The 13,218-nt window shown below is 35.0% G+C and overlaps 1 protein-coding gene across 4 annotated transcripts; it reads right to left on the reverse strand.

The window, feature by feature from the left end:
- Positions 1–278: 278 nt before the first annotated feature.
- On the reverse strand, positions 279–12,869 carry LOC111010400 (Protein kinase superfamily protein). Of its 4 annotated transcripts, none has more exons than XM_088119769.1 (21): positions 12,605–12,869; positions 11,930–12,137; positions 11,441–11,497; positions 9,964–9,991; positions 9,769–9,891; positions 7,329–7,440; positions 7,120–7,157; positions 6,966–7,019; positions 6,503–6,571; positions 6,289–6,405; positions 6,103–6,171; positions 4,598–4,677; positions 4,172–4,303; positions 3,818–4,067; positions 3,272–3,364; positions 3,020–3,187; positions 2,461–2,585; positions 2,248–2,380; positions 1,688–1,812; positions 1,400–1,588; positions 279–568 (listed from the first exon to the last, which is right to left on the reverse strand). In XM_088119769.1, the coding sequence occupies exons 2-21, from the start codon at positions 12,022–12,024 to the stop codon at positions 529–531; spliced, it is 2,097 nt and encodes a 698-aa protein (XP_087975895.1). In that variant the 5' UTR covers positions 12,025–12,137; positions 12,605–12,869; the 3' UTR covers positions 279–528. The 4 variants fall into 4 exon arrangements, with proteins under 4 accessions (XP_087975895.1, XP_087975896.1, XP_087975894.1 ...); XM_088119770.1 differs by having other exon boundaries at positions 1,400–1,585; positions 11,930–12,222; XM_088119768.1 differs by having other exon boundaries at positions 11,930–12,222.
- Between the last annotated feature and the right edge of the window lie 349 nt (positions 12,870–13,218).

Below are 13,218 nucleotides of genomic sequence, written 5' to 3' on the forward strand. Positions count from 1 at the left end.
ACTAAATTAACACAACCATCAAAGTTTAGAATTAAAATTTGTAATTTAAGGCTATAAATGTAAGTTTTAAATATTTATAAAATCAAAAAGAAAAAAAAAAGATAATGATATCCCTATTTTATTTTATTTTTAAATTAAACATTGAAACATTCTCAAATCTCAATAAAACATAAACAAAATTTATGTCAAGAAAGGGTAGAACATGATTGATTTGCAAATATTTAGTGACATTAAAGTTTCCATCAAGAAGTGTTAAAAACCCTCCACTATTCACAGCATTTCAATAATAATGATAATTATTCATCAATCTCAGACAGGTTTCAATAATATTACAATGAATAGCAAGCACCCATATTCAAAGAAAATGCTGCTAGTAAAACAAAAATTTCATAAGCAAAAATCACAATTAATAATTAATACACCATTTCTTACAGCCACGTATGTACATTCATTAACTCAAATAATGCACTGCCAAGAATTAAAAAAATAAAATAAAATATCAAACAAATACACAAATTCTCCTCCCTTTTAAGCTGGACTCAGATCCTTTGATACCTGACCTTGCCATCTGATTCACAAACCCATGTAGTTTAGCTCAAGTGCATTTGCCGATAATCAGAAACAATCTATATGTATGATGTCTACTCTTAAAAAGAATTTAGAAACAAAAACAATTTAAATCGTATTTGATCTTAAACTTCCATACTCATCTCGTTTTAGTCTTAAAACTATCAAGTCTTATGTTTTAGTCCTCTTTGATTTCCTAATGTTTTATTATGGTCACTGAACGTGGCATAAGAAGTTACTACATTTGAAAACCCAACACCTAATATCATATGTTGCTTGTTTACATAGACCTAAAATATCATATATTGCTTGTTTAATGTTTCTGAGTAACTTAGAAACATGAAAGAGATACAAGGACATTAAAAAAAAAATATCAGCCCCACAAGAAGAGTCCTAAACTTAACTGTGTATAAAAGGACTCCAATTCGAAAAAAGAGGCCTAACTGATCATTACAAAACGATGAAAACGGTGGGCAATTATATTCAATATTCATTAAGTGAATGAACAAACGTTGATTTATAAGTTTCAATATGGTGGGCAAATAAGTGCATGAATATGGGTGAGACAAGAACTTAAAGAGATGATTGATGGTGAATGGTAGATTGTTTCACTCTATATGAGTATTAGTACTACCAACATACTTTCTTACCAGTTGATGCAAAAAGAATGACTAATATGATGTGTATTGTCACGGTAGATAAAAAAAACAATGGTGTTTCCAAATCTAATGCAATGACACTTCAAGTGTACCCATTTTTTAAAGCATTCACTGAAGAAGTCAGGAATGGTGTGAATCCCATATGAGACATAACAAATTATCATAAAACAAACCTGGAGAGTAAAAATCTAGCGAGCGAGCTCAAATTAGAATTTGAATGAAGTTCCCTGTTGGGTATCTTTTTGCTGCTATCAGAATCTGGAACGTTCTGTGTATCTTCGGAAACAGGAACTGTCTTAATCTTGGCGAACAAGCGAGTTGCCAAGTCTTGTAAATCTTTCAACGAAGTTTCCTTTGAACTGCTGTTACCCAAGTTAATTTTGAGATCTAAACATAACGTGATATTGAGAGGAGGATGGGGGGGTAGTAGATAGATGAAGAAAGTGAAAGAACTAATAAACCTGGCCAATTGCTGTAGAAACTTGGTAACAAGAACCTCACATGATCCAGGTTTTACGTGTTCCATATTTATAAGTGCATTAATTACAGCACGAGCAGGTGATCCTTCTGAGTCATCAGCAACTACCTGAGATGACAACGCATGAGAGCATGTTGTGACTTATTGGTACATTTGTACAAAGAAAATAAAAATCATTCAGTTCACTAAACAGAAAAGTACTATGCACATTGGTTATCACTATGACAGGACAATGTGAACCAAATCTAAAAGCTTATGTGCTATGCCAAATGCGTCACGTTGAGTGGCTCCTTTTTTTGGGCTGTTTATTCTTTTTTTAACGGTCTACTGCTTTATTTTTTTTCCTTTTCTCTTAATCATAGCTGGTTTTTTTGTTAAAAGAAAATGGGAGACTCAAACTTTCTCCTGTACCATGAAGCTGTTGCAGGTATTGTTAAGGCAGACAAATTATTAGATCAGCCAGGTTTACTTGGTTGCACATAATTCAAAACAAATAAATTGAATACAATAAACAGACAAAACTCAAATCAGCTATAAGGTTACCTCTTTCAAGGATGGCATAAACAATTTCGATAAAGGTGCAGAAGATAATGCTACTTTTGCACTTTCATCATCATGAATTGATTGAGATGGCTTTGGCAATGCTCTTGGTGCATCAAAGAATTCACGAGAATGCCTGGATAGAAATTATCGATATCAGGCACCAGTACACCATTCTGTGAAGCAAAAGTTGTTCTGGAAATTACTAAGATATACCTCGAAGAGTCAGAGCTACTCACTGTTTGCTCTGTCCTTCTATTTTCCTTCCTGTCGTTGAGTTTATGTGCTGATCTTTCCCTTGCATTAGCTTTTTTCAATCCTGCTTGAATCGCAGCCTTTGCCTACAAATTCAATAAACAGTACAAATAATTATTAATTGCAAAGCACTAAAGCATATTTTGATTTGTGGTAGTAAGGAATAAACGAATTATAATTTTGTAGGAAATGCTTATAAATTCCACAATAAAACCAAAGTGATAAATAAAATGAGTGAGGATTGCATCCTAAATACATGATCTTAGTTATTCAACCTAAACTATTTGAGAAGCATATTTAAAAAGGGAAGATACTACACCGTGTTTAAATCCAACTTCTGAGGATAACAAAAGAATACTACTCATAAAGATCTTAAGAAATACATGTGTTGCCTACAATTAAAATTAAATCAACCCAACTAAATTTAAAATAAGTAGCACTGTGATAAAATCATAAAAACCAACAGCAACTTCTATACTGAGTCATGATAAGAACGCAAATCAGAAGACTTAAAAGCAACCTCCGAGAGGTTTACTGCACTATCTTCAGGGGAAAAACTTGAAGTCCTTTCTTGAATTCCCGATCTGGATAGTGGAGTCCGAGGAGAATCAGAATCATCACGTTGACCACGCATAACAACAGTACCACTAAAAGGTGTGTCCTCAAAATATGTTTGTGCATTTCCAGACTGCATGGAATCATTGATTTCATAAATAAATATGCTAGACAAGCTCAACAATCAAGGGCGTCATTGAATTTAAGATAATTCTACCGGACTGCTTTGACTATGAAATTGAGCAGATGATTGAGATCCCTTGGGAGACCGGATCACGATAGTTCCTGAACCACTTACAGATAACTCTTCCTGGAAGTTGAGCATTCAAAATAAAAGGTAAGAGGTAACATTATCCACAATCAATTTGATCACTATTGCAAATAGAAAATGAACAACCATAATAATCAGTAATGGTTACTAAAAAAATTTTGCAGGTTTACATAGTAAAGTTGGCTGTAATAGCAAACATAATTTAAAACTTCTGGAACAAGTGAAATTCCTTGAAGTCTTGAACTTCTAAGTTCTAAGAACCAATATCAGCACATAATCGTCAGTTTTGGTTGAATAAGGAGGGAAAGTGCATATATATGTGAATGACTATCCGATCATATTCATAAACCAGACAAAAAAATCGTGTAAAAACAACTCCATAATTATTGATGTCAAATAGGCTTATTCTAATAATCTAGTTGATTGACGAACTAACAAATATGATTGCAAAAGCATCTGCAGCAAAGAGAAGTGAGTGAGAAGAGAATTTACATCTTCACTCGCATCCCCCGTATTGTATGAATCTCTAGCATCTTCTGCTACGTCACGTGATGCATTTCCAGATGCAGCTAGCCAGTTGCCACTCTCTGGAATTCTGCTTGGTGCAGCCTGACCATAAGGAATGTCTGGCTTTCTTTCCCTAATTTGAGGCGGTTTTACCACACTTCGAACAGTACCCGTACTGTTTGGTCCCCCAATACTAAAGTCCCATCCAGCATTCTTAGGAGTTTTACTCTGGTTGCTGCAACAGTCAGCAACAGCTCAATGAGTATGTCATTAATAATCTTTAGAATTTTCTTTATTTTATTTTGTAGGAAACTGAGATATATATTTGGTTTTACCAACCTGGCATGAATAGTTTCTTCTCTTGTATTTCTCGATACTTTTACCGTGTCGGACGTTTCGCCTATTGCTCTAGTACCATTAGTTGGTGTTTCTTCATCTTCATCCTTTGGAATTTGGTATTTCGGACGTTCTCTATCAATATCAAGAAATAAGATCATAGATACATTGCCTTATACACGAGCATTTTTATATTATTTGGCTTTCCTTGATTCTTCAGATGCATTAACACAAAAATGTAGAACTATGGCCTATAAATTAGGCAGATATGAAATTTGGTGTTCCTTTTGACCTTTTTTTTTTTTTTAATTTCATATCTGCCTAGTGCCTACGACTCTGAAATTGAGGAAAAGTAATAGACAGTAATGAAGAATAGGAATATCAGAAACTACCATATAAAACAAATAGAAAGCGAGTATCCTGACAGACCTTATTCTCTCCTGAAGCCTAGGACTCTTCCTGGCATTCCTAATGAAGCGATGCTTCAGAAGCTCTTTGGCACTGGGTCTCTGAAATTAAAAGTATAAAACTGCACTAAACTGTTCCACAGAACAAAAAGATACTAAACAGAAAAGATATATCCGCACATCACAAAAATCATGACTTCAAAGGGCAGGAGACAAGAACAATTTGAATGATTGAATCAAGTTTGAACATGAGACAATAACAAAAAAATATAACATAAATCAAAGGACATTTATATTAGAGAGAGAGAATAAAAAAAGATGAATTACCAGGAAATGAAATAATTGATATAAATCCTGAGAACTTTTTTTTTATAAGAAACATAATGTATAAGAATCAAAAGGACAACAACCTAAGGGTAGGGGATGAGGAAGCCCCCTTCCAAAAGATCTAGTAAAGTAAAACTTTCCAATCTCGACTAATCACAGCCAAACTACAGTTACAGAAGAATTTTCTATGATTGAGGCTAATTTGTACACTGTTACAAAAAATATCGAAAGGATGAGCTATATTATTGAAGACTCATTAATTCTTTCCTTCCATAAACTCCAAAAGAGAGTTCTTGCAGCACAACTCCATATAAATCCTGAAAACCTTAAAAATAACCTAAGAATGCACCAACTATCCACACCTTTAACACATCCCGGTTCTATTATTATATTGTTAAATTGTCATTGAACCCAAAAACTCAAGCTCATAAATTACGGTATGCATATATTTAATCATTTATTTTTATCCTAATCTCTCACTTGTGGGCTTGGAATTAGTCCAAGTGACTATCAATATTAATTGGGTTGGGGAGGAAATGACACTAAAGAAGTTCAAACTTTAAGCCTCCTACACTAATATCATGTTAAATCACAAGACGATAAGTTACAATATATTAATCATTTATTCAATATTTCTAACATATACTGACTCTTTGAAAAAGGATAAGCAAAAAAGTCCTACGAATTCTATAAGGTTTCCCTTACCAAAATATTGACATTCAACACACAAGAACAAGCCCTCAGGCAATATAAGAACCTCCAACCCTTTAGAGAGTGTTGGTCCTCTTCCTATCCCAACTTTGCCAAAATAAACAAAAACAAAAACATCCTAACAGACCCTGAAAAGCATATAAAGACCCCTAACTAACTTAAGGGGGTTAATTCCCCTCTTTACCCTTCCTTGCATAAGTATTTACCATTGGGGGTCTCACATCCAGCCACAGTCAACCTAATGCAACATATTAACCTACCATATAAGTACTGTAAGAAAGTAAATGACAATGTCCATTGTATCATTCATGCTCGCTCTTCACAGAAACACCAATTTGTGGCTCCATATACTCATTTAAGACATAGTATTATATATCCACACTCTTCTACTTCTAACGAAAGAAGTTTACCAATAAAATATATTTTCCACCAATTGAAAACAAATAAACTAAACACGGAACTGATTGCACAAGAAGATTGATGCTTTACCTCAGCAGGTATTTTCTTCAGACACAGTGACACTAATTCTTTCATGGGGCGAGAAAAATGCTCATCCAACTGCTCAGAAAACACACACAAAGACACACTGTCATGAAAAATGATAATGCACTATGTCATGCTCGGAGTTCACAGTCTGCAATGAAATAGTGTCAAGTATTGAGTTATTAAGTGAACCTGAGGTGGATTTTCTCGAGGTATAATAAAAAGAACTCTCATGGGATGAAGATCAGCAAGTGGAGGCTCCCCTTTCGCCATCTCAATAGCAGTGATTCCTAGAGACCAGATATCTGCCTGCATCATGCGAAATCAAGTATTGAGAAGCATGGTTATCATACAACCAATTAAACCACAAAATGCCAAGAAATAGTACTCTGTAAATAGCAAATACCTTCTCATTGTATCCTTCAGAATTTTGAATTACCTCCGGTGCCATCCAGAATGGAGTTCCCACAAATGTCTGTGGTCAAGAAATTAGTGATAAGTAACACAATTTAGAAGATCTCATCCAATAGCACTAGAAGATGGGCGAAGAAAAACAAATCTCCAGAACAATAACAATTCAGCAAAACTTCACACAGAAAGACAAACAAGAAAGCAAGTGTCACAAGGAAATTATCACAAACAGAAAACATTTACCAAAAACTGTCATCTTACTTTAAATAATGATTACAAGAAACAATTGTATGGATCTAACAAAGGAAAGGAACAGCAGGAGTCGAAGGAGCTAAAGTTCTCCCGAACAACCAGCCAGCCGATGGTGTTTAGAAAAACCTACTGGTTGGTCAAGATTACCATAATCCATAAACGTGGGGAATAGAACAAAGTCCAATATTTAACATTATACTCGATACCTTTCGTCTTGATATTGTCCTCGTTAATTGAGCAGAAACACCAAAATCTGCAACCTGTAGAGATTAAACCTTTATCCTTCTAAAGCAAAACCCAGCTAATCCTTAACTATTAAATCAAGGCTACGCAAAACTTTTTAATTATCAAAAATCATACCTTAACATCACCATTTTCACTCAGCAATATATTTGCCGCTGCAAAGTAAAATACAATCTTTCATTATACTAATTAATGTAGTAGTGAAATTCATTCATGAGAGTTAGCTATTTACTCTTTTAGCTATTTTCTTCTCTTTTTATAGACCTTCGTAAATGATAAGAAATTAACTTTTACAAATTCATTGAGTTGTGAAGAAGAAAGAAAACCTTTAATGTCCCTGTGAATTTTTCCTTCACAATGCAAATAATCAATTGCATGCAGCAAATCACGTAGAATGCATGCAATTGACATTTCATCGAGCGGTGGACCAGACTGCAGCTGCAGAACCACAGTTTATGGTGAGTTTCTATAAAAAGTTTCCCAAAATAGTTGAAATTTTGCAATAAATACATAGTATAAATAAATAAAATATCAAATACCAACAGAATTACATTGAAAGAGAGGAATCAAATATACTACCCAGTTCCCTGTACAGAAATTTCTTTAACACTGCTATTAGCTCTGAACCTTGGGAAAACTTCTCTGATAGGCATAAATGAGGAAGAATAAGCCTTGCTGCCCAAGGCTAAGATGTTAGGGTGTAAAGTGAAAAGTATGCCTTTCTCCTACTTGGGCATTTCACTGGGAGGAAACCATCGAAGAAGTCCTTTTAGGACCCATTGTAAGATAACGTTTGGAAGAAAATTGACAAGTGGAGCGTTTTTTTTATGAGAAACATATAAAAATAAAATTAAAAATCTGTTTCTTTTCCAAAAAAAATAAAATTAAAAAAAAAGCATTCCACTTGTCAATTTTCTTCCGACAAGTGGAGTGTTCTAACCCTTTCAAAGGGAGGCTATCTCACGCTTGCGCAATCGATGATTAACAACCTTCCTGTTTATCAGTTAGGTTCTATTCAAAGTGGTTTTGTAATTATCAGTTAGGTTCTATTCTTTTGGATTGGAAGCCTTTTTTTTAGTCAAGGCTCCTTCTTCTGGGCTTTTTTTTTTGTATGCCCTTTGTATATGCTTCTTTTTTAATTCGTCTTAATGAAAAGTTCGTTTCTTATCAAAAAAAAAAAAAAAGCCTCCCTGTTTATTACTTTTCTGTTCTTAAAGCCCCATTGGAGTTATATAAGATCTAGAGAAACTAGTGAGGAATTTTTTCTGGAGTGGAGGAAGTTACAAAGGCACATGCAATCATTTAGTTAATTGTGGGGAAAACTTCCCTTCCTTTACAATACGGTGGGGTGGGCTAGGAAATGGGGCTTTTCAACAAAAGAATGACGGTCTACTCCTCAAATGGTTATGGTGGTTCACTCAAGAGTCTGATGCCCTGTGGAGAAGGATGATAGCTAGTATTTATGGAGAGAGTCCTGTGGGTTGGTCCACTCTTCCCCCCAAGGAAAAGTTAAGGGATGGACATTGCTAAAGATAGTGAGTTCTTTCTCAAGTTTTTGGAGTTTAAAATGCATGAAGGGAGAAGGATTAAATTCTGGACTGACAAATGGTTAAGTGATGATACTCTCAAAGATACCTTTCCTGACACTTATAGCATTTCTAGAAGCAAGAAGCAAGTATTGCTGATTGTTGGAAAGAAAATGTAGAGGCCTTTTTGATAGGGAATTGGACGGCTGGGTGGATCTAATCCATCTACTGGATGTGGAGCGGTTGGGAGAAGAGGATGATAAGGTCCATTGGGCGTTAGAGAAAGGGGGAAATTTTACAACAAGTCTGCACTTTTGAAGCTTTCAACGGGTGTCCATATGCTAAAATCTACCTTGATCCATTGTAGTTCAGAATTCCAAAAAAAGTCAAGGTTTTCCTTTGGTCCTTGGCCCACAGAAGCATTCATACTCAAGACATGCTCCAAAAGAAGTGTAGGCAGGGGGCTCTTTCTCCTTTGGTGTGTAACTTATGCCTTAAGAGTGAGGAATCCATGGATCATCTCTTTATTCATTGTCTGTTTGCTGCTAGAGGGTGGTTTTTTCTGCTGGATATTTTCGCATTGTGGCCTGTCTTCTTAAAAATATTGATGGCTGGTTGTCCGAACTCCTTTGGGGTTGGGTGAGTCTCTCCATGTTGTTGAACAATTGGAAAGCTCTTTTTGTTGCCTTTTTTTGGGCGGGGTATCCTCTACCCAGGCCCTTAGATTGTTTCCACCTCTTTGTTGATATGTAGTCGATGAGACATTTGATAAGATTGCAATGATATCGATGCATCAAGCATGCTAAGAAGAATGTCTTACCAACAATGGTTCTTTAGGGGTGTAGGTGTTCAAAAACTCGATGACCCAAAAAAATCCATCAACCCAACCAAACTGTATGGCATAGGTTGGGTTGGAATCAGATAAATTGAAATTTTATAGATTATGGGCTGGTCCATATGTGCTTCTAAAATAAGAATGGGTTAAATCAAATTATCCTAAAATTATTATTAATTAAAAGTATATCTATGTCACTCACGATATAATGAAATATGGATATATCTATATTAATTCCATTTCATTCAATGTTGAAAAGTAAATAGTTGCTTAAAAGGACTAAGTTAACCCAAATTTCACAATTGAGTTGGGTTGAATCCTCCTAAAAATTTTGTATAGTTTATCGGTTGGTTAGTTTTATACCTCTGTATTAGGCGTGAAGCAAGAAGTCAATTAGAGACTTACCAAATCTGCAACAGAGCCACCAGCCATATATTCCATTATTATCCATAACTTAGTCTGGTGGAGATAAGAACCATAGTACTCAGTAATGTAGGGTGATCGACATTGTGACAAAACAGAAATTTCCTGGCACAAAACTGAGGTAGATTAGCACCTAGGCATTCACCTCATTAATTTAGTTAACCAGTTAATTAATACCTTCTGAATATCCTCAATTTCGTCCTCGCTGCAAAAGATTAATTCAAAAACAAATTCAGCGATATCACAGAAAATAGAAGGGGCAAAACAATACATGAATAATTGAAAATGGTAAATTACTCCATCTGCATAAGAAAAAAATATGAAATGGAGATGTGGAAGAAGAACCGTCCCATCCTCCAACCCAAAAGGAATTCTAGTGCAAGGATATTAAATAAATAACAAGTCACGATCACAGTATTTAAGTAGGCTACACATTTTTTATCCAGAAAAACTGCTATATATGCAAAATAAAGTAAATAATATAAAAATGAAAAAATTAACGTAGAATTCAATCCAAGAACATCCTCTAAAATGATGTTTCTTCCTATCACGAGGGGAAGGGAGAAAACACATTTCCTTATTCCTCCATATCTAACATGCTTCACTCAAGTAGATTATCTGCATGTGGTTAGTAACAGCCATTAACTTAACATACAAACTTTGAAATAACCCCAAATGACAGGTACTTTAAGTAAAGCTAGGGAATCCAATGAACCTGTATCAGCAATTGAATTCGAGTAAGCTATATATACTGACAACTTCCTTTTGAGTCTCAACCAACCTATTCTATCCACTATATAGGGAAATCTAGCAATATATCCCGTTCCACACGTACCCTGCTTGCTTCTTTCTGTGGGTATGCTACCATTTTACAACAGAACCAGTGTACACTGGTATCAATTAGAGGTACCAATAAAACAAAATTATAGGACTCAGGTCAAATTACTTGCAAATTCAAGTTATAGTCAGCAAAATAGCCCTTTCAGATTCAAGGGAAGTTCCATAACCGAGGCAAACATGGTAGCAAACTTTATTTGAAGAAATTGTTTTCCCCCTCTCTTCTAGAAACTAAGCAGTGACATTAAATGTTTTTTGGCTGCTCTTGATCTCAGTTTACCAACTCATACTATTTGGATCCTAGAGACCATTCCAATGATTAACCAACCGAGTTCAATCTTAATTAATATACTGTCCATAGAATGTACAAGCAAGGTTAAAGCCTTCCCAAAATTTTCATGGTTGTGCAAAGAAATCTGACTTATTTAATATGTATGGACAAACCTCCACCGATGTTAGGAAAGAGTCGATAATAATCATTTCAAAACCATTTGTTTTCTGCTCGCACTTTTGCTCCAAAATTTTGGTACTTCATGCTACTTGACCACGGCTCTTCCTAACAATATGACAGACTTTCATGCCAATATTTTGTGGGTCGCCCTTTTAAGAGGAAGAAAAAAGCCCTTCCACGATAGTGTTTATTTTGTTTAAAAAGAACTCTCCAGATTTAGCAAAGAATGTGGTAATTCATGCCTTGCTGCTATTTAAATAATTGCACAAGCTTTTTTAATAAAACAAAAGAGACAGTATCTCATCGTGTTTTTCATCATTAAGGCAAGAACTTCAGTGAAAAATATAGGGCAACCTCTGTACTTACGATTCTTCCAAATCAATAACTTTGATGGCAACTTCTTTGTTAAGCTCCTTGTCAAACCTGCAAATCCAGAAAGGCGTGAGGAAACTAGATCAATGAAGCAGTTCATTTTCCAATTGATTACGAGAAAGCATCTTGGTTACCTACCCCCCCCCCCCCCCCCCAAAAAGAAATAAAAATGAAAGAAAGAAAAAATTGAGACGTGCCCGAGAGAGAGGAGCAAAAAAACCAGCATCTTGGGTTACAAAAATGATATCTTGATGAACTTTTTATTAAAGAACCCTTTTCTTCACGTTTAATTGAAATTAAAAGCAAGAGTGATGTAGTATACAAGTGTACTCTTATCTAAATCCTCGCTAGTGCAAAGATCACATATCACCCCATTTTCGGCCTTGCCAATAATTTATTTAATCGAGCACACCATAAGATCAAGTGTGTAATAAATTACATTACAACACACTGAATTACAATAATAACAGAATTGAAGCTTACCCCTTGTAGACATCACCAAAAGATCCTCTTCCAATAAGCTCCAAAGAACTAAACCTTGCAGCCACTGCCTCTGCTATACTCGCCACATCAGACATTTTGTTCTAGCAATCTTTTTCACCTTTCACCCACTTCGCACACACTAGATTCCCAAACTGAACCACAATTTGAGACTAACTCAACCATCTCATCTCCAGATTTCCCTCATTTTCTGTACAAATAATCCAATAGGAAACCTCAAATTCACAACCAAAGTTTGTCTTTACCAATCCCAACTGCAGCCTTCAATATCAAATCTGGAATAGCATTGGGGAAAACACCGAAGAAATACAAATTATCCACACCAACCAAAACATGAATTTGACAACGAAACAGAATCCAAATTCACAAAAAGAACAATTGAAATACACATGAGATAATGCGCAGCAGCCCTTGAACCCTAAGTAAAGCAAGTGAGTCTCAACATCAACATAAGAAATGTGACAGGTTGGAGGAACTAAGATACGCAATGGCGACGAGCCAACGGGAAAAAAAAAGATAATGCGAAACACTGGGGGAAAAAAAAAGTCAACATCGAAAGTGAAACAACAACAAATGAGTGGCTTCAAAATGGGTTTTTCAATTTATGGAAATCCAATTGCAATCCATTCGTTCGGAGATTGAGATTCAGAGACTTACCCAATAATGCGATTCCAGAAAAAACAACGAGGAACTGGTATTTGAGCAATAACAACACAGATCTCTTCCTCCTTTGCTCTCTGTGTTTTGCAGAGGGAGGCTTCGTGAGAGCCGCGAAATCAAAGAGAACAAATTTGTTGGTTTTAATGGAACTGCCCCTTCGCTCTTCTCTCCTTTCTTCTTCTTCCTTGTTTCCTTTTTTTCCCTCTTTTTTTCTTTCTTTCTATCGCAGACTGCAATAATTCTACAAAAAAATTTATCTACGGGCTTCACTATGAACCGAAACCCCAAGATTTGGACAGATATGAAAGTGAAAAATTGGATGGGATGATTAAACAAAACGCACCGTTTTATCATTATAGGTAATTTTTTAATGGTTATAATTATCAATTTGTCATTTGCAAACAAAAAAAAAATTATCAAATTTGTAATAAAAATAAATAAATTATCAAATTGTCTCGTGTTTAACATGTTAAGGCATATATCATCGATGAAAAAGTGAAAAGCTTGAATTTCATCCTCACATTGTCAACTCAAAATGTTCTATTTAGTCTTCACAGTTTAAAGAATTTTAATATCAACTGGTTAAAGTATTAATAATCTTTTTAAAAATG

This window comes from Momordica charantia (assembly GCF_013281855.1).
Source record: "Momordica charantia cultivar OHB3-1 chromosome 11 unlocalized genomic scaffold, Mcharantia_2.0 BLBB01000011.1, whole genome shotgun sequence".
NCBI lineage: Eukaryota > Viridiplantae > Streptophyta > Magnoliopsida > Cucurbitales > Cucurbitaceae > Momordica > Momordica charantia.

What these genes read in the sequence shown, in the direction of transcription:
- LOC111010400 (XM_088119769.1), bottom strand. Translation starts at nt 12,024, where the DNA reads ATGTCTGATGTGGCGAGTATAGCAGAGGCAGTGGCTGCAAGGTTTAGT. An exon ending in CTGAAGGATACAATGAGAAG is followed by an intron (nt 6,406 to 6,502) that starts GTATTTGCTATT and finishes CGCATGATGCAG; the next exon opens with GCAGATATCTGGTCTCTAGG. An exon ending in GCTAGATTTTTACTCTCCAG is followed by an intron (nt 569 to 1,399) that starts GTTTGTTTTATG and finishes TTTGTGAATCAG; the next exon opens with ATGGCAAGGTCAGGTATCAA.